Here is a 25,656-nt window from a genome sequence, read left to right as displayed (position 1 = left end):
GCCCACCTTATTCCCACTATAAAAGAAAAAAAAGCAAAGGCAGAAGGCAAAAAAAAATTTTTAAAAAAGAATGACGCGATTTCAAAACTTCAAAACTTGCAAACTCAATTTTTATTTGAAAAAAGAAATAAAAAAGAAGCTCAAAACGATTTTGTTAAAGTATTTCGTTGATGTTTTGACATCGTACAGCCCATACCGCTATAATCAATTTTTTTTTTGAAAAAAAGAAATTTAAAACAATTACGTTAGAGTATTGTAGTAGTACTATAGAATAATCAGAAGAAAGAGGATGAAAAGAGAAGGTGAAGAGAGTTCATCTACTCTATGACGTCACTGATTCATGGATATGGAGTTCAGGTAGTTCAGGCTGCGTGGTGAGCTCATAATCAGTTCCAGTGGTATACGGTACCCGGTGCTTGGTACATACTCGCACAAAACTACGCCTTCGGGCTCTTACCGCCTCCGCCAGAGCTTTGAAGTGTGAACGAGACGCCTATACGTAGGGAAAAGTGGAAAAAATATGAAAAAAATAAATAAATACGTCCAATTTCGTCTCCTATAACAATATAATACGATATGATCATCCTAGAAGGATGCCCAAAGTTTTTCAATCGCTGCATTCAAAGAACTAATCAAAATTCTTGTTTTTGTTGTTGTTTGTTGTTTGTTTGGTTTTTTCCTTTTCGTGCGGGTCTTTAATGATATCAAAAAGATTCTAATTTTTTTCTAATTTATAATTTTCTAAAAAGAATTAAACGTGAAACTTGAGAGAAAATGTTGATCGGATCGGTATCGCTATCCCTATTGGAGTGGGAAAAATTCTTGAATCTAAGAAACAACTAGTATTTATCTTCTAAGAATAGAGGCAGAATATATATATATAATTAGTAATTAATAATATATATACAATAAACTGAGCGTGAATACATATGTAATTTTAGCTAGTTTTTTTTTCCTTCATAACTGATGGTTTTCGATAAAATACAGAACGGGATTCTAAATATTCCCAGAGATGACAAGGAATTCTCATAATAATAATAATAATAATAATAACAATAATAATAATAATAATAATAATAATAGTAATAATAATAATAATAATAATAATAATAATAATAATAATAATAATAATAATAATGACCTGACATAAACAGCAGGTGGATGCAGTGGACTAACGCGGCTTCTATGCATCTTCGACGAAGTGAGTCGCTTTTGAACATATTAAATAATAATAATAATAGAATACAAAGTAATAATAATAGCAATAATAATAATAATATTAAGAAAATGACAACTCATCCTCATAATAATTATAATTGTAATTATAATAGTAACAGAACACGTTCTTCCTCTGAAATTTCTTGAGATCTAATCTCAACAAATTTTTTAGAAACTATCCGGAAAATTAAGTGAAAGTCAGCTTTTCGAGCTTTTCTCACGCATACTTCATGAAAGTAGTAGTAAAGTACGGTAATAATACGGTAATTAGCACAGTATGAATAGGCCCCACTCACTCAGAATCGTTGGAAACACACCACGCATAGTTTTTAACGCAGAAAACCTTTGAACGCCTGGAAAGGAAATGATTACGTGCTTATGGTAGATCAAAGATGTCCATGTATCCAGGAGAGGAAAAAAAATAGAAGTAATGAAAGTAGAAAAATTCGTAAAGGTAAGGTTTTTGAGCTTTTCTCATGTGGAAAAGTAAGAGTAGCTAGGACTCAACGGAGGTTACAGTAAGAAAAAACAAATGACACAAAAGAAAATGATATAAGGATACTGTAGCACATCAGCAGTAAGTTACTGTAGCGTTTACCAAGCTAATTACCGTAATTTTCACCGTGTTTACACGTTTTATAGTAGGTTTTTTTTGATTTTTCAAGGAGACAGTGAAGGTATTAATAGTGGGCTCGCTGCCCGACCTCCTCTCTGATGTAACTCACGATTCGGATGAATTTTCGGCTCTGATCGTAAGTTTTCTGCCGTGGATCTTTAGAAGAAGGCTCCGCGTCAAATCTTCAAACTTGACGAGAGGAAATTCCATCAGAATGCGTGAATTAATAGATGTAAACTGGATAAAGAAAAACTTTCATTATAGCACAGAAATTGACAGTGAAATTTGAATCAAATATTTGACATAGTAGAGCTCTACTGTCGCTGTCACTTATATTCGAGTGTCTGTCGTTCCCGTCCGCACTTTAGCACTTGCAGCTCTGGGTTCTTCTCCGTTTTTTTCACCTCCGGTTCCTCTCTCAAAATGAGCTTAAGACGGAGACGTTTCTTGTTGACGTTGAAGTGACGAAGAGTGAGACACATTTCAGCCGAAGGAATCCAGAACACTTGTTTCAGTTTTTTTCTCTCCTTCTTACTTTCTGTTCATCAAAACCTCAGCAACACCTCAAATTTCAGATCATTCTTTTCAGATGTTGATGAGAAGAAAACAGAAAATAATACTATTAATTTCTAGGGGAAAAAAATTAATTTCCGTTTGTTTCAGAAAAAATTCAGGGTTCCTTCAGAATAGAGTTATAGAGATAAAAATCTTTCCTACTACCAAAAAATGAGAAACTGTACGAAAATTTAAAAATTTTAAGATGGCGCTGGCCAAAATCCGCTCTACGGCCATATAAATCATAAAGAATAAACTGCTTGATCAACCTCTTCAGGATGAATCAACGCGCGCGAGCGCGTTCCGCCTTCAATTTAAAATCAAAATCAAATTTATAAACGAATAGGTGGGATGTGGAACGAAGTGTTCGGTCCCGTTCACTCCATTTCTTGTCTGGAAGTTGGCTGGAAAAAAAATCAGAGAAAAAGTTGAAAATTAGATGAGGACTAGTGTCAGTTTTATTGTTTTCTTTCAAAACTGAAAGCTTCCAGACAAAATTGACACTAATTCTTATCTAATTCTGATTCATGGGGAAGTTAGTTGATCTTGGACGATGTTGAACCACTGGGCGCACACACGTAGTGATAACCTCCTACCACTGCGCTATACCCGCCAAATAGTATGCTTAGCACGAACGAAAGATTAATTAATAATAAAATAATTAGTAATTAATAATAATTACCATGAATAATGGCAATTATTACTAATTACTAATTATTTGATTACTAATTAATTAATAATAATAATGTCTAGTATGAAAGAATTCGATCAACTTTTACACTAAACATATACGTTTTACGTGCTCATATCATTTAAAATAATAATAATAATTTTAAATAATAGACCGAGACAAAGTCCTAAGTTCGTGAAAAAGTGAAGGCCTCAGGAAATTCCAAAAATTTCGGAGCAGGAAGAAAACTTTTAAGTATATAATTTACGTTATTTTATTGGTAACTGAATGTAGTCCATAAAATAAAAAGTGCCGACTTTGTGGAGTTTACCTGAATCTCAAATAACACTGACGGTAGCGTACAGGAGATGAAGTTCCAGCAAGATGTTGGATACCTAAAAGGTTTCCTGGGCAAACTGTCGTCTCCTTGACAGTAGGAAAAAAAAGCGTCCCTTTCTTCTGGAGAGAAAAATTCAAATTTTAAATCTTTTGGAGAGAAAAATTCGAATTTGAATTTAAACCTCAATTTTAAATTGTAATAATAATTCCTATTTTTAATGTAATAATTTAAAGTTGATTTTAGTTTTAAAAACACTATATATTAATGTAGAGAGTAGAATATAGAGGAATTTATTTAAAAAAAAACGTATCGGTTAGCTTCCTGCTGAAAGATGGTGAAGGCTTCAGCGAGCCACTCGCTGAGGATGAGTTTGCAATCCTTCCTTTCGTCGCCCTTCCGTCCGGAATCTTCACCTATCCAATCACAGGTGTATTTCAGTTGTGCTTAAAGAAGCATAGAAAAATTTGTTTAAAAAAGAAAGATAAAGATATTTCTCGATAAAGAACAAGTGAAGGGCTATCCTCTCAGGATCACATGACATTTTTTCAGCTTTACAATATCCTAAAGTGTTCATGGTTAAAGAAGCAATGATTCAGATGAAATCTCACGTGGAAAGCGTGTACCACAAATAAATACAATTATTATTCACTGTACTGGTAATCGAAAAGTTCAGCAGGAGGAGAGAAGTTCGGAAAATGAAACCATCCACACTCATTTTTGATGCTTTTTGGTGCTCGTTTACTTCAAAGCTGTCAAAAGAATTTCATCTTAAGTGAAAGAGAAGACGAGCGCGACGGAAAATTCCGTGAGAAGTTCTCACGCAGAAAAATCCCAAAAAGCGCCCGTTCATGATGAGACTTTACCGAAAAGTGGTTTTCACCTCTCACGGCCAACGCCACCACTGCAGCGCATATTTGGTATGTAAATATTGAGAAAATTCTATCCTCACTTTCTGGCAGAGCCCCGCCGCATCCATAAAGCGCTGCGAACCACGTGCGAACACCATCCTACCAGTTATGGTGTTTATTTTCCGGCTTTTTTTTTGAGTGATTGGGTTGGAGGAAAGGCTTCGCATGAGAAGGTTCGGATACGGTAATTGGATAATTTTTAAGTGCCATAACTATCAAGAAGTCTATGAATCAACTATTTTTATTATTTGATTTATTATTATTACTTCTTCTCTATAAAACCATTGACTATAGACTAAATTAAACTTTTATCAATTTTATGTATATATATATCTTTATATAAATCCATATAAATTAAAGAATCCTATGAATCGATTATTTTTATTATTTAACTTATTATTATTAATTTTCTTATTAATTAATTACTTAATTAATTTTCTTCTCTATAAAAGCATTGACTGTAGACTAAATAAATTAAACCTTCATCAAATTTATATATATATAAATTAGTAATAAACGTCATGAGAAGTTTTTCCTACGAATTCTCCTCGAAAGAAGTATCTAAAATTTTGCAATTATCTTATCTAAAGCCTACAAAACTATTTTTCTCCAATTTATCTAAAATTTATCTTCAATCGAATTCATTATATATGTTCATATAAATAAACGATGAACGCTATGAGGAAATTTCCCCTGGACTTCTTGACTCATTGACGTGATTTCCCAACCGAAAAACCAAAAAAAAAGTAGAGAAATTGAAGTTAGGACGTTGAATGGGTTTTTTTTACAAATGCATATTCTTCAGGATTCTAAATGGGGTTTAGAGGGAAAAATCAGGAAAAGTACGATAAATCGAAACTAAGGCATATTCTTTTTTCCAAAATCTTCTTCCAAAATATTTCCAAAATCTTATTCCAAAATATTTCCAAAATCTTATTCGTAATAAATTGAGATATAAATGGAGGTAACCATAAGACAAATTGTCCAGGAAACGCCTAAAGATGTGGATTCCAGGAAAAAATAAGGAAAGGTTCGGAAGAAAAAAGAAAGAGCACTATTCCCGTGAAATCACAGACACCATATATCAAAAAGCTGTAAGAATTCGGGCTAATTGGTGCATTTGAATCAGGAAATTTTTTAAACAATTTATTATAATATTATTATTGTTTACTGACGCTAATAATAAACAAACAACAAAAATTTGTCGTCGAAACAACGTGGTCACATTGGAGCAGGTGTAATATTGGAAAAAAATTAGCTATCGGCTGAATGAGGTAACTGAGGTGATGAGAAGCACTCGAAAACGAGAAAATGACGTCACAAGCGTTGTGAAAATTTCCAGAATTTTTTCCCGGGCGGGATCTTCAAGGATTTTTGAGAATTCTATGGTTTGGAGGTTACTGTAAAAACTATCCTGCATCACTGAACACATCATCGCTGTCCTTAGAATTCCATTAACTGAAGCGAATATTTTCAGGTGGGCACTTGAGAGAAGCAAAAAGAAAGAAGAAAAAAGTATTGGAAAAACAGAAACGCATTCATTTTGTCGACCGCACATATTTTCCGGCTGTATTAATCGCTAAGTGATTTATTGTGGATTTTTTTTCTCTTATGTGAAGAATTTCTGGCATTCCATTAAATCCACGAGCAAGCATCGGTCTTATGTAACCGTTAATAACCAAGGTGAAACGGGAAAAATGGAATAGGGAAAGGTTCTTGGAAAAATCTACTGGAATTTTTTTTTGTCGAGGAAAATAATTATTGGTATTCTTCTTTTCTCCTGAAACGATAGTTGAAAATTATTTCTCATTTTCTCAAATCCAGATTATTCGTTTAATCGTTAAAACTACAAGGATTTATTAGGGTAATTTTTTATGTTTTTAATATAGGATATTTATTAGGATAATTTTCTAATATTTGATAATGGGATATTATTAGGATAATTTTTTTTTGAAAAAAAAAATTAGAAAAGATGACTCCATCGAGCATCATGAAAATCCAAAAACCGTTGAAAATTGTCGCCTACAAAATTTGGAACTTGGAAACTCCAATGGAAATGTTCTGGAAACGCAGAAAAGATTTGCCTTGAGGATTTTATTCCCAGAAGGACGGTGTTATGACCTACCAAAAAAAAAGGGAAAATGGAAAAAGGAACATCACTAAACTTTCCTTCAAATTATTTAAAAATTACAAATTACCTTTAAATTACAAATTTACTGCAATAGTTGAGATCATTTTTGATGTCCTCTTTTTTATAGCACACCTAATACATGTTGAATTTTTAAAAAAAATTAAAATTTAAAAACTCTCCATTATACTGTGCACTGCTCTAAATAGACTCTTTAATTTTTCTAATTGCCCAGAGAATTACTGTAGGGTACAGTGAAGCTCCGGTAAATCAAAAGACTACATATTAAAACTCTAGTATCATCTAAAAAGCTCCCGTAAAAACTCTAATATCCCTTTAACTCTGATGATAATATGATAGAAGAATCCTTAAAAACAGCTTAAAATCCTTCTTCCCGGCTTTTTTCACAATCTCACAATAGGACAAGCACTTTTTGCGCTTTGTTTAAATTATGAATTTTCTAACAATATTCAGCAAGAAAAAATCCAAAACATGAAATAAAATAAAAAGTTTTAAAAAATAAATTAAGAAAAAAAAAAGAAGAGATTTAAAAATAGATAGAATAAAAAGGACTTGTTAAGTTTTTTTTCCTTTTTGGAGTAACGCTTAGGTTGTTCCATGTTTTCACGATTATTTCACCTTCACGTTTATCTTCTCCTACATCCTCTGTTATTCGGCGAAATCTGAATACTGTCCATAAGTTATTTTTCTGTTCATGCAATTCTATTTTCGTTACTTTCCCAAATAATATGATGTCTGCACTTTTTTTAGCAAAAATAATGCAACGAACTAAAAAAATTGTAAATTGGTGGCAAAAATTCGTGGTAAAAGTCACCATTTTTGACATTTCGGACGATATCAACGACCACCAAATCGCTCGAAAATGCTCGTGACACCTTCACCTACGAAATCTGCACCATGAATGGCGATAATACCATATTTGAATTATGGAAACGTAGTAATTAATTATATATTATACCTAATTAAACGATTGGATAATTAAATAGAAGTAGCAGTAAAAAGATGTCCATGGCTTTGATAGGCTCAAAATTCTATTTCATGAGTCAGAAATTTCTTAGAAATACTGTTTTTTTTTTTGGGAAAACGACATAGAGAATTTGTTGAGCAGAAAGAGCATTTTCGAAAGTACATAGCGTATATATTCAAAGAAAAATAAAAGAAAAAAAATAAAGAGAAAAAAAGATAAAAAATAAAAGTGCTAAAAATTTATGGGGTAGCCTTTTGAGTTAAGTGAGTGAACTGTAATCAAACACGTGATAATATCTAGGGTGCTATGTTCTGGTGCCTTCACATGTACGCCCACATTGAGCTCGGGTTTCCAAACTTTTTCATTTCTCGGAGAAAAAAAAACCGCTGTTCCAACAGCATATGGCTGCAGTAAATTTGATAAAGTGTTCCGGAAAGGACGCGTGCGTTCTCCGACCACCGAACGCATTATCCACGAACGAACGAAACTGAGCCCACACGCATGCACTCATCCGAAATTTTCACCGCGCTAAACAAACAGCGACCTGAAAAGGTTTGTTGAAACGCTTTCGACGCTTAGAGCACCTCATTCGGGTGAACATATTCGTTTTCACATTTTGTTTAATTCAGTATTTCAGGTTATAGTGTGTCAGGTTGGCATAGCTTAGGGGGTTGGGGTCCTAAAATACAAATATGCTTTAGGATTGGTCCATGACCAATGATTAATGCTGTTCCATTAGTCCATTATGTCTTGGGAAAAATTGGAAAGTTGAGAAGCACTGCGAGAAGCTTTTCTTTTCTTTCTTTAAAGGCATCACTCCACGAATCTGAGGTGGTACGGATTTCAGGTGGAGTATTCGTATACGGCATAGTGGATTATGGGGAGGAGAGTGATTCCGTCCATGCCTTCCTAATTCCCGTTAAAACGGCCCGGAAGATACATCGCTGCACAAGTCTGGAGCACTATTTTCTACAAAGAGTTCGATTGGAGCGCGCCAGCCTTGTGCAACGCCGTATCTTCCGGGCCGTTTTTACGGGAATTAGGAAGGAATGGACGGAATCACTTTCCTCTCCACAATCTACTATCCCTTATAAGAATACTCCACGTAAAATCTGCACCATCTCAGATTCGTGAGGTGATGCCTTCAAATACTAAACCAAAGGTAAAATAAAAATACACTCGCTAGTTACCGGCAAGTAATCATATAGTTGGTGTGTGAGTGGGTGACTAGAGACATTAGGGTATTTTATAACCCTATTTGAACAGACCAAAAAGAGGTGGTTCAGTGGAATGTCTTTATTATGTGAGTACAGGTGAGTAGAACAATTGTCAGCAATAGAATTGGATGAAAAGGTGGGCAGAGCGTAGTCTGCCGCACTCTTTGACCGTACAAGTCGTAATCCCCTAGCATAACCATGACCGCGAACAGTCCTTTATACCACGCCCCTTATACATCATCGGGGTCGATGATAGTTGGTAAATATTGCATTATTGTATTATTACTGCCATCTACGCTGATGAAAGGGCTTGACTGCACGGAAAGAAAGCTGTTTAGACGGCTACTTGGTTACTTTTGGCCTAGGAGATATGCCACAATGAAGAGCTTAACGCGGAAATCGATGTGATATACCGGCGGATGACAAAAAGATTTCGACATCTTGCACCGCCATCGAAAGTGGCTACAGTAAATCGTCTTCGCTTCTTTGGTCACATCATGTGCAGGTAGCAATCAAACTCGTATACGCGCACCTGATCTCCTGAACCGACTGTCGTGAAGAAACAGTAAAAAGACCGGTTCATTACTCAGCCTACGTGCTCTTTGTGCTCAAGTTTGAAATAAATTAATTGCACTCTGGTTAGAGATGCGCTATCGGTCACTTAGTGTGTGTTGGATTACTGGAAAAATAAAGGAAGTAACAAATGTGCGTCACAGGACAGAAAGTTCCTCCATAGCAACAGATGTATCGCACTCACACAGGCATAGAAATTAATTGGGAACTGTAAGTAGACCGTATGCACTGCTGAAATTCCTTCGAACTTTTCTTTGGAATCTTGCGAACGGTTACTAGAAAAATAATAGTAAATAATAATAAAAAAATAAACAATCACCATATATCAATCATTGGAAACCGTTTACCGTTGCAGTAAAATAATAAACATGGCGGAAGATTGCCAGCACACTACAAGACATTCAGCTATGGTTGACTTCTAGTACAGGGCGGAGCTACGCGCTGGTCTCGCCGCGTCTACTGGTCTACTGTAGACCCCTCGGGAACATAGTTAAACTTTGAGAGCGTAGATCACCAAACTTTGACCGAAGTACACATTTGGCTACGGTAGTAAGATGTAAATCAGCTGTATTGAATGTATTTTTTTTCTTGAGCACCTTGGTCAAGGATAGAAAAGAGGAATTAATTGGATATTAATTGAGTTGTTTTTATTATTAGTCCTAATTAATTAATTAAAGTGGATAATTTTTAAATTATTTAATTATGAATTAATTTAATTTATTTGAGTGCTAATTCGAGTGATTAAAGTTATCTAAGCAGGATTCGAATAATTGAAGTTATCTGAACTGCTTCGAATTTCTCCGGACCGGAAAACATTTTGGTCTATTGGCTTGAACATGGATTAACTGACAAATTCCACATCAAACCACTAGATCCACAAAATATTTTTTTTGAAATAATAAAAACCCAGGGACCACCAAAACTATGAACCCTATCGCTGCAATTTACAAGTTCTAGAGTTGTCGCCACCAATTTTAACATTATGCCAACAAATCTACCAAATCCTTTTTTTCCGAAACAATAAAAACGCACGGTAATAATAAAACCGAGTAACTGTGCGTCGCGACGATGCTTCAAGTAGAACCAGGCGAATTCTGGGCCCTACGTCAAGCTGCTGGCTGTTTCTGGCTCGATGACGTCACGACAATCAAACATGATGGGGAAAATGACGATCTAGTTCTAGTCCTTTGAAGATTTTTCCCCGAAAATTCAAAATGCACGGTAAATGCGATGTTAGAACTAGATGATCTAAATCTGCTGTTGAAAAAACACACGATGAAAAATCGATCAAATCAAAATTGAATCGAAAAATCACGATCTACGGTAATTCTACGTCATCGTTTACTTTATTTACGGTCATTCTGGTCCCGAAATGGATCTACCGTAAGCGTATCCGGACTGGCTAGAGCTCCGACCTAACTATGGTAGGAGACCAGCAACAGGCGTGGCTCTGTACTGAAACTCGCATTCAAACAGCATCGGTGGGTTGAAAACCACGCCATTTATGCCCTACTGCATCAAAAATCCAAATATTTTGACTCTAGACCGAAAAAAATACGGTACTGCTTGAAAATCAGGAAAGCTGTCATATTTTGTTAGGCGTGTCTCTGTTGTGTTCACTTTTCTTAGGAAATAAACAGGAAAAACAAAACAGTCCTCCAACCACAAAACAACAACAACAACAAGATAGATCAAAACAAATCCAAATCTAATGTGGATGATCAAAACAAATGCGGTCTCAACGATAATTTTCTGCAAAACTTTTCTCGGCCTGAATTTGGGAAATTTTCATAGAATACACACAAGAAAGGTCCATCCCACTATCATAGTTCACAATGGCTTGATTTTTTTCTTTTTTTTTCAAATTTTCAAAGGATAGAATGTTTCGGAGGAGCAGAACACCTTTTTTACAGTGTAGATTTAGTTTTCCATCAGTTTCAGCACCTACAAGTACAAAACTTTGTTATTTTTGTTCTTTTTGCGGTGACAAGCCTGAGTGCTCCGGAAATTAGATAAAACATCTATAATGAGGGTAACGAGGACAATGAAGTCAGAGGGACAATTCCTAGTAGACAATTCCTAGAATGAATGGGAAAAAAAGAAAGTGAGAGGAAAAAAAAGAAGAAAATGAAAGAGTCAGATGAACAGTCCCAGTAGTGCTGAGCCGAGTAGCTCCGGCGTCCGTCCACGTCCGTCCTTTATGCATCGCGTCTCCTCTACCTCTTACTTCCTCATCTATCCCTCGCTGATTGCTGACCCTCGAGGTTTGATATTGCATGCCTGATTGCTTCAACGCTTCCGCAAAATACCCTCGGCGTTAAACGGCAGCGAACTAATCAAAAAAAAAGAGGAAAAGCCCTCGTAATTTCACATGTTTGTCCCCCCCCCCTTTATCGATGGTCGTAACAAATGTCACCAAAATTTTCCCTAACGAACTCCTCTCAATTGAACTCAACAGCTCAGCACAGCGACGAGAATGTCTACATTGTTATGCGCACATAGATCAATTCGAATTGTTTTTTGTTTACTATAATTAAAATAGATGCGTAGGCGTCCTCGGCGAAATCTGCCATCTGATCTGGTCATTTTCGAATTGTTGAGAAAAAAATACTTATATATTCACCGAAAAGTAAGAAATAAACTAAATTGTTTGTATCAGGTCTTAGTCTCAAAATTCTCTTCTTCTTACTTTATATTAACCAATTATTATATTTATTTAATTATTATTATTAATACCAACCTAATATCTAATACTTCTATCCCATACCAAATTTTAGAAAAAAAATTACAAAATTTTAATTTTCAATGGTAAAGTTTTCTAGAAATGACCTATTAGAAAGAAGGAAAAATAACTTTAACTTAGATCCGATTCACCACCTAAATTTGAAGAAGTGTGGCAGAACTTTCAAAAATTGCAAGAATACCAGGTCCAAACGTCCAAAACCCCCAGACCACCTACAGTAAATTTCATCTTTTTTTACAGTTAATTTTTTTTGAAAGTTTTTTTTTTCAAAATATCACGTGTAGGAGTTGGAACTTTAGTATTGCACTCCTCTTTGTCTTGTTTTGAACTCCTCAGTTCTAATTGACGTTTAAAAATATTAAAATTGACAAGAGCTGAGAACACGAATACATTACGAAGTTGAAACTAAAAGAAACTAAACTAAACGAATTTTTTTAGGAAAAAAAACACTATTTAAAGAATAAACATCAGTTTTCACTTTACTCAACCTTTAATGAAGAAGAGAATCTGACAAACACTAACGTAGAACTATTTTAAAATCTATAAACTTCAGATTAACAATTATTTGTCACTTATTTATTAACTTATCCGTTATCTATTTAGACATAACTTAGAAGTTTAAACTTTTGTGAAGAATTTTCTTATTTTTTTTTATTTTACGGATAAATAGTACTATATAATTAGATTTAAAGTTTATAACTATGATTATTAATTGTATATTCAATAATTAACCAATTACTATATTATATTAATTTACATACCAAAACAATTAAAATAATTTACATCAAAATTATTTGTTTGGCGGTACTCTTTACTACCAAACGAGCATTATTGATGCTTATTATTATTTATAGCTTTATTATTACAATTTTAGCATAAAAACTGGTAAATTCACCCAAAATTACTGTTTGACCTTTGCAAGCTTTTAAATATTTATTTATTTATTTATTTATTACGCTCAAAGGCGTGCCCAGAGTAATAGGCAAGGAATAAATACAAATAAACAATAGAAAATCCAATCAAAAATATGCATACATTTAGATTTAAGAGGACTATGAATTTAGAAACTTTTGTATGTTTTGGGACCGCATAATTTCATAGTCCTCTTAAATTTGCCACGAATTTTTTTTTGGTAGGGGAATTTTAATATACTGGTCCTCACAAAGAAATTTCGTGTACTTTTGAGAACGTATTAAAATTCCAGAGCAAATTTTGCTTAAGGCGTTAATAAGTGCTTATTGAAGCTTTGTTTTATAATCATACTCATTTCGTTTCATAAAACAAACATTTTGGAAACTTTAGGGAATTTACTATTAAATTTTATTATATTTACATTACGTTTATATAGCATTATATTACTGATATTATACTTATATTATTTATATTTTATGAAATGTGAATACTGTTGATTAAAAATTATTATTTAGATAATTTATTCAGTTAGAAAATTTTTAACAAGAAAGATAATTTTATTTGCGCTGTTCGCATAGCACTAGGTCTTTCCAACCAGAAGAACAATAAGATTTATATACTATTGATTATCAGTTATTATTCGGTTATTTTATTCATTCAGGCTGTGCCATATATCGTCAGAATGTGTTTTTATCCAAGCGGGGACCTTTTCTCGCACGATTTTGCTACCAAATTTTCATTAACGGAAACAAATGGTTTTTTTTAATTCCATTTTATAATTATATTTTAATTTTATATTTTTTATTGCATTTCTTTTAACTATAATCATTATTTCAGTTAGATTTCCATTATTTTCACAACAAAAACTTCCTTGTTCTCTGTCATGCATGTCACAAACGCAATCAAACTTTTGCAATTACGCTCGAATTTCCGCTGCTGTCGTTTTTTTCCTCATAGTTGAGGTCCGAGGTCAGGCGGACTCTTCTGCAGTCAAGCAGCACTAAATTCGCTTACATTCTCACGACTCTTTGATTCCAACGAGATTTATTTCACGAGAATTTGATTAACGTCAGATACTTTATCCCTTATTCTTTGTATATATTTATTTATATTTATATTTATTCTGCTCTACAACACTTCAAATCCTTAACCGAATCAAAGAAAACTCAAAATTCAAATAAATGCAATCAAAAAAGTAAGAGTAAAAAAGAGTAAAAAGTAAAAGAGTAAAAAAGTAAGTATTTGCGACCAAAAAACCGGAAAAAAACGGAAAGGAGGTCGTGTCTGAATATTCACCTCAAATAGTTCATTCTGCGTTGTTTTTTTTTCTAATTTAATCAATGTATTGGTTTAATTGGTTCCAATTTATTCTAAGAAACAGTTAAAAATCAAAGTTGCAAAGTTAAAAATCCCAATTTCCCCTAGTCAGTTACACGTGGACGGGTCAGAAAATTGTTGTAGTTGAATCGTTTCGTTCTTTGTTCCTGGAAAAATTCAAAAATTACCGAAAAATATAGTTAAGTAGTGGATTTTCTAGTTTTTTTTTCTCACTCCCAGAAATACAGCAGTAAAATTCTGATATACTTGCAACCTGCACAGCGTTATTTGCACAATTATTTTCTAGAAGAGAAAAAAAAGGATATGAGAATAATTTCAGGAAAAAAAGAATAGAAAGAATGTTCTTGCGAACGCCTCTTTTTTTGAGGCAATTTTTTGAGACAGTCCGCTTCATTTAATCTTTGTCCAGGTGTTATTCGGCCAAACGTGACGTTTTTCCCCCGCACATAGATCTTCTCTCGCTAATTCCTTGAAAAACCGCCCACTTCGATCAAGCGGCCTTCGTCAGGATGAGTCTGAGAGTGCACTCGAAACGTGCTCTAAGAGCCCACTCAAAATTTCCCAAATAAGCGCTCGAATCATCTCGTAATATGAGCAAAGAGGCCGAAACAACTAGAAACAATAGGAAAAATTAAGAGATGAGGTATTTTCCGCAAAAAAAAAACAAGAGATAAAAATGGAAAGTAATAAAAATCAAACAAAAAAAAAACAAAAGCGGTTAAATTCTGGGATTTTTGTTGGATGTCGCTCGTAGGTGCAGGATGTCCACGTCTGGGTAAAGTTACGGTAATCTTCGCTATGGTAAACCTTTCCACAGAAACGTGTAGCAAAATAGCCATCCGATCGTCTTTCTTTTCATGATCCTCATCATCAGGATACTGTACCCGTTTTCTATTCGTAAATCGTGAGTGATGGTACGGTAGGCAACGTTAGGATCCGTTAGACAAAGATCTCAGCGACTTCGACGGACGATGGAAGTCGACCATAGACGCTCGTTAAGGGATGGAATGTCGCGGTGACCTTTGAACATCATTGCTGATTATTTGTTTCGTAGTTGTTATTGTTTTTTTTCGGAATAAACAAACAAAACAAACAGCCCAAATAACAGAATCCATCAACTAATTCAGTCATTGGTTACATTTCCACCTTGGTTCTCAACGGTCTTGAGAAAGGTCCACGTCTTTTTATTTATTTATTTATTTATTTATTTATTACGTTCAAAGGCGTGCCCAAAGTAAGATGCAAGGAATGAATACAAATAAACAATAGAAAATCCAGCAACAAGAAAAGAGTAGAATGAGAATAAGGAGGGATGAGTCACGCGAACAGTAAATTAAGGGACGATTTAGTAATTTCAAAAAGCACATAAACTCGACAGGGTCCGAGAATTAATAATTAATTAATTAATTCCACTTAATTTTTGCACTTGTCGGGGCGAAAGAGTGGCCCGAAGGTACCGTTTGACTCTTTTTCCCTCTTCGTTATGGACAACGCGAGGCTTGAGCAAGGAGTTCATTGTCCTCTTCGAATTTTCACTTCGAACTCTGAACTACGTCCGGCTAAATGTGCAGATCCCAGCGATTGTTGAAAAATTCATCACGTCAGTGAGGCGTATAAACTATCATTCTGTCAGATGGCTTTGCGAAGACAACAACGGTGAAAATATTTTTGAGGAAAGTTTCAAAATCCAGAAAAGTTAACTATAAAGGAGTTCGGCCACCAATCATGTTTTGAACACTTTTGAACACAACAAAGCCTCAAAGGAAAACAAATATATTCCAGAAAGGTTTTTCACCCAAAACGCAAATATTTTCATGATTTTTTTCAAGAAAAAAAAAGGTTTTGCAAGAATTTTTAAAGGAGTTGCTTGTTGAGAAGAAAAATTTCGATTCTGTTATCTCTGAAATGGAAAAGGTGGTAATAAATGGTGATTTCCAGAGAAAGAAATCCATAGCTAAAAAATCCCACTTTTAAATTGCATGATTTTTCGGGATTTAACGTTTTTCATAGAGAATGGGAGAATTTTTGAAGGAAAAAAATTCAGAGTAAGAACTTAGAGAGTCGAAACCACAAGAGGTAGAATGGGATAATGTTCTTTATAAAAAAAAAAGTTAAGAGTAAGAACTTAGTATTTTCAAGTTGTTGGAAGTCAAGAGGTAGAAAGACATAATGTCATGCATGTTTAAGAAATGTTGACAAACATTGAAGCTTGTGATGAAATTAGCATTCGTGGTACGTGGTCGTAAGCATGGCTGTGTGGAGAAATTTGGCCGTAAATAACGTCGAAAATAAGATGAGATGAGGTTCACGTCGTACGTTTAGCGCCCGTCCTCGTCATCTTGACCGCAGTGCCTGCCTGAGTCGAGCCAGGCGCACTATTCCGAAGACGCGTGAAATTCAATTTGAACGTCAGGACACGAAGATGGACAGGTTCGAAATTACATCCGCGCTAAGCAAAACAATTGTACACACACACACTAAGAGTTTAGGCGTTCTATCTTTTTTTTCGTAATATTAAAAAGTTAGGGAGATTAGGGAGTTTGGCAGCTTTTTTTCAAATAACTTACTAATTATTGACAAATAAAGTTCCCCATTGGCAACAATTATTGATAAATGAAATTCCTCTACATATCTCACATATTCATCATTTAGGAGAATTCCGTTTTTTTGAAAAAGATCGCTTTCTCATACGTGTATATGTTATATAAATATGTTATTTATGTTATATATAATATATATCATTGTATAGGTCAACACGCGTTCCAAAACCTCATCGATTACGAATTCCACTAAAACGCTTTGGCGCATCCCAAGTGGATTGATACGCCAGTGACTTTATCCTTTTTTTATGTTATATATATATATATATATTATAAACTTATATATTTCACTTATTTGTAACAACTTATACCTCATCTATTTTATTTCTTCACTATTAAATAATTTATTCTATATTTATTCCATATTTTTATCTAAATACTCTATTCACTTCATTTCCCCTAGTTATTTACTTATAACGATCGTTTCTGACCCACTAACGATAGCAAATTCTGTGGTGGGTCCCACCGAATCTCACTGGGACCATGGGACCTTGAAATATGTCTTCTTTACTGTTCCGAAACTAGTCCCCCTAAAAACCGAGGACCAGGCTCAGTTCCTACAAGAACAGTCTATTTATTGGATTTACTTGAATAGGGCGCTGAAGAGACCTTATTGATTCTCAACCGCTCGCATGTGGATGGTTGGATTAGTTGGGTTTTGAACGTTGAACGTTGAACGATAACGGAACTGCTCGCGTTCTATTGTGTAACAAGTTGTATCGTAGGGAAAATCGGTGCATCAAAGCTGTTTCTCAGGGCGTTTTCCTTGATAGACGGGCGGAATCGAGAGCAATCCTGCTCGTCGTCGGGAATTACGTCCCCAGTCCAGTCGTTGAGAGGACACAAAACTGTGTATTGCATGATTTTTACCTTCTTCCTTCCTGAAGTAAAAAAAAAACAAGTAACTCATTGTAGTCGGCAACGGGCCGGGGAGAAGTGTTTGCTTCAGAATGCTGCTCCAGAGAGTGACAATGATATTGAAGTACAAGTAACCAAAGTGATTATAAATCGTCGATAGAATTTTCAGGAATTTTTAAATGCTATGAAAATGTGGTAGAAAAAAAAAACAACTTTAAAGTAAAAATTTGTAAATTGTAATTTATTGCAACGTTTTGGTGCAATATCAGAGCAAAATGTTATGAGAAATTAAAATATTTTAAATACTCAAACTTCCATATATTAGAAAAAAAAGTTTAAGGGTATGAGCTCCTCCTATGGCTGGAAAAATTTCTTCAAACGTCTCCGCTGAATAAAGAAATCCTTTTTAGAAAATCTGTGCTGCAAAACGGCAGGAAACGGCTGTCGTGACTGAGCGTGATTTTAACTCATAAACAATGTTGTATAATAAAATTTAGCACGTCTTCGTAGAACAAATCCTAGGCCTGTTGATTGCGTGACGATGAAATAATGTATGGAAAAAACAAATAAATGTAAGCATGGTGTGCAGCAAATCCAAGTTTTCTTTCCAGTAAAAAAAATTGGGATGGATGTAGCGCAGTTGGTAAGAGGTTCGGCTGTGACTGCACGATCCATCGATGGTACGAAACGTCCCAGTGCCAACTAAATCTTTCCTCCCTCTGGGGTCACTGATTAATCGCAGCTGGATTTTGAATAGGAGACGAGAGTCATAGACGCATCCCCTTAGGGATAGATAAACGCCGTGCGCCTGATCATTTTAATATAGGATAAGGGATAAATTTAAAAATTTATTTCAATATGAGATAAATTATCGATTGAAGGCATCACTCCACGAAGCTGAGGTGGATTTCAAGTGGAGTATTCTTATACTGGATAGTAGATTATGGAAGGAAGGATGATTCCGTCCATTTCTTGCTAATTGCCGTAGAAAACGGCCAGATACGGCTTTGAGCGTTCCGGTGCGCTACTTTCTACAACGAGTTCGATTGGAGCGTGCCAGCCTTGTGCACGCATCGTATCTTCCGGGCCGTTTTTTGCGGCGATTAGGAAGAAATGGACGGAATCACCCACCTCTCCATAATCTACTATCCAGTATAAGAATACTCCACCTGAAATCCCTACCACCCCAGATTCGTGGGGTGATGCCTTTAATTTAGAGGAATTATTAAGTACAGTACAAATGGCGAATGACTAACTATTTCTTTATATTACTATCTTCTTCTTTTCTTCTTTTTTTTTCTTTTTCTATTTATTTAGGAATTTTCAATTATCATACCATGTCATGTGAAGAACGCTGTAAGCAATGCTATCGCTTTGACAAATAGCAAATAGCAGTGAAATCTGCCGACAGGAAATGACCTGTGGTCTAGCCTTTTTAGGCATTCTCCTTTTAGATCCTAAATTTGTCTAAGAAATAGAATAAGAAAATTCTGCCGTGAGTGTGAAAATCAAATTACAAACGATTTGAAGGGGTAAATGGTGTAGCGCAGTCGGTAAAAGATTTCGTTGAGAGTGCACGATCGATCGGTGGTTCGAGTCCGCGCTAGTGCCAACCAAGCCTTTCATTCCTCCGGAGTCGATAAATTGTCACCAGACTTGTCTGGGAGGATAGAAGCACTGACTTGACACATCGGCTAGCCACCGCAAATCACCATGTGGCTAGATTCATGTTCGTAAACCTCAAACGATCCTGAGTTGAAGTGAACGCGGTGGTTGATCCCATGCAGATTGATTAGCGCACACACTTTTCCTTTTACATTTTTAAAGTGAAATCCTAGGAGCAAAACAATCTATAAAACTAATTGGTCAATATTTTATGGGCGCTAAAAAAATCGTATTCATGCACTACCACAGAAAAAATAACGAACAACTATAAAAAGCTAAGATTAGAGAGGTCCCAGAAGTTTTCCTTCTGCAGAAATAACGGAAAACTATGAAAGCAATAATTAAGGAGGTCCCCAAAGTTTTCTGCATACTGTAGAAAGAACTTAGTGCACGCTTTCACCGAAGATTCGTTGTGCTTCATTATTTTACGTCCTACTGTAACTGTAAGTTCTTTGTAGGTGCTAAGTTAGTCATTAAATAACTAAGCTTTGTCGTCACAGGACCAATGTGTACTACAAAGAATGGGATCGGTGCAGAATGTACGAGATTTCGGAGGTTCTAGAACTTGCGCTACACTACGATTTGAAAAAAATATGCATTCTACTTTGCACAGGGCTCAGCACTTGAGTTTTTCTCCTATTTTTAAGCAGAATTATTTCTATGAAATTGCCGGTAAATGCTATAAAGAGGTGAAATAAACCGAAAGGGTCCCAAGGATCCCAGGGCATCACTATGTGCGGGTGCCAGGAAACGGTTAACGGTTTGAGACAGAACAGGCTGCGGTCTGATTGGTACGTGGATCCCATGCGGTCTGAAATAAAGGTCCAAGCCACACTTGGCGCTGGCGAAGCAGTGATGCACGTTGGACTGAACTAGTGCTATAAAGAGGTGAAATGAACTAAAAGGGTCCCAAGGGTCCCGCGGCACCACTATGTATGGGTGCCAGGGGGTAACGGCTAACGGTGTGAGACAGGACGGGTCCCATGGGATTCTGATTGGTTGGCGCCGGCGCTGTGCGGCGATGCAGTGGGCTGAAATAGATCCTTAGGCGTTGAATTCCTGTACTATTTTAAGCATATTTAAACATAGATTTTAAAGTTTAAAAAAAAAGATGAAAGAAAATATTTAGGCGAATATAAATAGCAATTCTATCTGCAACCATTTCAGAGACACCATCGTTCTGGTATAAGAGGGAATGGAGAGGGAAATTGAGGCACCGCATGACAACTAGAAATCTAAAGCCTTCTCGCTCAAATATCGTTATAGCATGAATGCACGAAAGCTGGTAATGGTTTTTTTTTCTCACCTCTCTCTCTCTCTTTCTGGATGTGGATGTAAAGGTGCTCTAATATTAGATGGTAAACATCCATAACATCTCAAATATTACACCAAATATTTTTCCCGTTTCATCCATGCACGCTTCACACATTTGCTCACCAATTCTCCATCACGCATTGTTTTTTTTTTTTTCGGAATGTCAGGCTATTCAATATAGACGAGGTGCTTCTGAATTTGAACGGTGAGTTAGCGAGCAGATATGATATTATTTTTAGGAAAATAGAGAAAAAAATTACGAAATAAAATTATTATTCGAGAAAAACATAATTGTTAGACTTTCTCTCTGACAAAATTACAGTAAAATGTAGTAAAATAATAAATATTACAATAATCTCATAGCTGTAGAGACGTCAAAGAAATCTCTTCGCTAGGAATTCGGTTGGAATTTTAGCGCTGATTGCGAATATAAAATCTAATTGTATCGTAAATCGTATCGTAGGGCGGGTGTAGTGTAGCGGTTAGAGGTTCCGCCGCGACTGCACGATCGATCGAAGGTTCGAATCCGCCCTCGTGCTCACCAAGCCTTTCATCCCTCCGGGGTCGATAAATTGGTACCAGACTTGTCTGGGAGGATAAAAACACTGACTTGACAAATCGGTTAGCCACCGCAATTCATTGTGTGGGCCAGTTTCACGTTCGTGAACCTCAGACGATTCTGAATTGAAGTGAACGTGGTGGCGGATCCCAAGAGGATTTAGACCTCCAGAAACTTTATCCTTCATCCTTTATTATCCATTTATATATTTATTTATTTCGCACAATGGTGTGCCAAAAGTATGTGCAAATGATGATTAAAAAAATTAAAAAGAGAAAATTAAAATGATACTAATAAAAATAGAGAATAATAAAAAATAATGAATGATGAATACAAACAAATGCAGAAAATACACAGTAAAAAGCAGCAAAACGAATACAATGACCACGAAATTGTCCCGCCAAGTATGATTCCGGCACGTAGACGATTTAGTACTCGAACGGATCCAAAGCTCAGGAAGCTAGGTATCAAGATCTGAGGTGTAATGAAAGTGTAGCCAGATTTCAAGACGAAGATTAACTATGTCGCAAATCTTTACCATGTAAATTTGCTCCAACAAAAAAATAATAATAAATAAAATAAATATACACTATAATAAGTATAAGAAAAATAAACGTCAAACTTTAATTGAAACAATAAAGTAAAAAGTTAAAGCTTCTGGCGTTAATCAATCCACTGGGATGCGCCCCACGTTCACCTCAATTCAGAATCGTTTGAGGTTACGAACGTGTAACTGGCCTACACAATGACTGGGGGTGGCTAGCCGATGTGTTAAGTCAGTGTCTCTGTCCTCCCAGACAAGTCTCGTACCAATTTATCGATCACGGATGGATGAAAGGCTTGGTGAGCACTAGGGCGGATTCGAACCTCCGATCGATCGTGCAGGAAGCGGAACCTCTAACCGCTACACTACACCCGCCCCACGAAAGGAACAAATAGATAAATTAATAAATAGTAATAATGAATGAATAAATAAATAAATGATTAATAATTTTATGATTGAAATAATAGTGATTTAAATAATTCTCAGGACAGGATTCTTCCCTCTCACGTACGGGATTCGACGTGAACCACTACACCACCAGAGAAATACGCGAGAAACAGTGAGAATCACGTAATTGATTTACTATTCTAAACTAAAACCTTCTAAAATAAAAGAGAATAGGAGAAATGTTTACTTGAGTCAGAGGAAAGAATGACTGTAAGTGAAGTTTCGATCGAGAAGATCTATTAGAAAGCGTCATTTGCACGCGTTCAATGTTTACGAGCGCAAAAAAGAATAGAGAGAAATCCATGACGTTTTCTATTAGTTGGTTTTCGATTCAAATTTACTTTGTTATGACTAAGGAAAATTCAAAATTTGACTATGGCACACGTAGAAGCCGTGCTTTTTTTTGACTTGGGGGAAAATTCGAAATGTTCATAGGCATTTCTTTTAAAATTCTAATTATTTTTAACTTATTTTTACCTTCTTATTCTTCTTACCAAGAATTTGAACGTCCATTTATTTTTCTTATTTATGCTTTACGCTGTTCAGATATACTTGATGTGGTTAATGGATTGAAATTAGGAAAAAAATAGTTTAATTTAAACGTGGAAATGCAAATAAATGGGGAAAGAAGTTCATGTTAAACATATTCTGAGCTGCTGCTTCCTTAACGCCTGATATGTGCCTGTTCGGATGTAGGAAACAGTCTCTTTTCTTTCCTTTCCGTAAAATAATATATATGAAATAAAAAAAAGAAGTGAAAAGCAAAAATGCACTGCAAAAACCTGAAAGTATATCTTTTATGTGGAAACGCTCATCTCAGATTCGTGGGGTGATGCCTTTAAAAAAAAGGGATAAGAACTGTATGAAATAGTTTCTGTAGGTCCATTATCATTTAAAAAAACACTTACCTTCATTGGCTTCTAAAGATCTTTCTTTTCCAATGAGTAAATAAAAAGTTAAACATGTAATAACGCATGTGTCTCCAAAAAAAATCAATCGATAAAAAAATATTTTTTCTTTAGCATTTAGAAGAAAGAAAAAATTGGATACATTTAGTCGTATTTCCCCATTTTTCGGTCCAAAAAACTCATACCTTACTTGAGTTTATTTATGGCTTCAAATGAGCCTTTAAATATAACCAAATGCATTTAAAAAAACAATAGAAGGCACATAAATTGTATAAAATATTGAATAAAACTCTAGCGGGTAAACTAAGCCATATTCCCCCATTTTTTGCTCAAGAAAACTCATATCTTTACTTCTTTTTGTATTTCTCGCTCCAAATGAGCCTTGAAATAGTAAATAATCCTTAAAGACATCGCTCCACGAATCTGAGGTGCTACGGATTTCAGGTGGAGTATTCGTATACGGGATAGTAGATTACGGGAAGGAGGGTGATTCCGTCCATTTCTTCCTAATTAAATACTTAATTACAGGGTACTGTCCTTTTTGTTCATACTATATGTCGTTAGTTATTAGTGGAGGGGTAATTCCGTCCATTTCTTCCTAATTGCCGTAAAAAACGGAAGATGCGGCGCGTGCACAAGGCTGGCGTGCTCCAATCGAACTCGTTGTGGAAGATAGCGCGCCGGAACGCTCGAAGCCGCATCTTTCGGGCCGTTTTTTTACGGCAATTAGGAAAAAATGGACGGAATCACCTTCCTCTCCATAATCTACGATCCCGTATACGGATACCCCACCTGAAATCCGTACCACCTCAGATTTGTGGTATGCTGGCTTTAAAAAGGAGAGGCTAGTGTACACAGCACATTGCACTTTTTTCTGTTTTTTTTTTTTAGAACAACAAATGGATTCATTGGCGTGACCACAAATTTCTCGCCATAACAATTCCATGCTGCTGGACACGATAAACGAATACGCAATCTTGCCCTACGAATTCCTGGCATTTATTAGTGGCAACGAGCAGAGCAGCATTCGAAAAAAAAGAGAGGAATACCAAGGAACCGCCCTGTAGAAAACGCCTTCAAATAAAATACGATTTGTAGCCGCGAATGTGCCGTCGAATAATATGGCCGAATATATGAATGGACATTGTTGTTCGTTTTTCTAAGGTGCTCGCTCGACACGCGAAGTCATCATTGAGAAGCTGTCAATAGAACGTCATCAGGTTCAGGATGTTGTTCCACGCTGACAATTTTGACAGGAAGAGCACATCTTTAAAAACATTTAGGGCATTTATTAAGGAAATTCAGTGTTTTTATACAATTTTTATTCGCCAATATCAGCGGTCAATACAGCTCTAAGGATGCCACTGCTCCTAGAATTCTAATCTAAAGTAATCTGAAGGGTGGCCCGCATGAAATGTGACGCGAAAAAAAACTACCCACAACTTTGCACCAATCAATCCAAATAAGAAATTTTTTATTTAATACTCATAAAATTCTCCAGAAGATCTCATACATCACATTCAAAATAACCGCTTTTAGTTTCAATACAAACATCCCATCTCTTCCGGAAATTTCTGTGTATTCGCGCGATCATTTCCGCTGCCGCATGCCTCATTCAGGGCTCTTTTCAGCGAGTCCAGTGAATTGTACTTGAAAGAGCCGGTTTTTCGCTCCGAATCGACGAAACAGCAAAATTTAAAGGATTAGGATTCGGCGAATTTGACGGTCAAACATCCTTCATCCAGAAGTTCCCGACGATTGGTCTCACAATTTTTCAGTGTCTTCTTTGTGCCGTGGGGGGACCCAATCTTGCTGAAAGGTCCGGTCAATGTCCTTAGCATTTTATTTGGCCGAGGAATCACCGCATCCTTGGATTCGCCATATCCCATCATACTTCATATGGACCACTCTGTATATACTAATGGGGAGCTCAGGAGCGGAACATGACGTAGTGTGAAGACTTTCGCTGGGTCTACCTGGATCGACACCGATCCCAGGACCGTCCACACGATCACTCCCTCTTGGATCGTTAAGGTGATACGAGAGTTGTCCAGGAGAATAAGGACATCGACCTGAGAACATCGGTTAACTCTGGCAAGTCCTGTACACGATTTAGCGCGCTCTATAGCTTTATTTAAAAACCTCTGCGATTCCTAATTGAAGTTGAAATCATTCGCGGATCTTAGAGGAGTTGATTGACGCAAAACAGTCTTTTCAAAAACAACAACAACAACAATTTTTCAACAGTTTTTTAATGAGGAATCTAAGTCATAATACTTTCAAATAATGTGTGTCATTACTGTACCGATCTGATGTGTTTTACATAGTTTCCTTCGAAGAGGGCGGGTGTAGCGCAATAGGTACGAGATTCCACTGTGGTTGCACGATCGATCAAAGATTCGAATCCGTCCTGGTGCTCACCAAGCCTTTCATCCCTCCCAGGTCGATAAATTGATACCAGACTTATCTAGGAGGACAAAACCCTGACTTGGCACATCGGCTAGCCTCCCAAGTCATTGTATAGGTTAGACACATGTGATTCTGAGTTGAAGTGA

General features: G+C 35.9%; 1 protein-coding gene across 1 annotated transcript; it reads right to left on the bottom strand.

Annotated features, from left to right (window-relative positions):
• Positions 1-1,026: 1,026 nt before the first annotated feature.
• RB195_012825 (uncharacterized protein) lies at positions 1,027-2,316 on the bottom strand (the record flags this gene model as incomplete). Its single annotated transcript, XM_064202382.1, has 2 exons — positions 1,027-1,141; positions 2,198-2,316. 2 exons carry the CDS (start codon positions 2,314-2,316, stop codon positions 1,027-1,029), a joined length of 234 nt encoding a protein of 77 aa, XP_064058263.1.
• Positions 2,317-25,656: the final 23,340 nt, after the last annotated feature.

The sequence above is a fragment of the Necator americanus genome, chromosome V, assembly GCF_031761385.1.
Source record: "Necator americanus strain Aroian chromosome V, whole genome shotgun sequence".
NCBI classification, from domain to species: Eukaryota; Metazoa; Nematoda; class Chromadorea; order Rhabditida; family Ancylostomatidae; genus Necator; species Necator americanus.
Note: the sequence above shows the minus strand (reverse complement) of the source record. Positions and strands in the feature narration are given on the sequence as shown.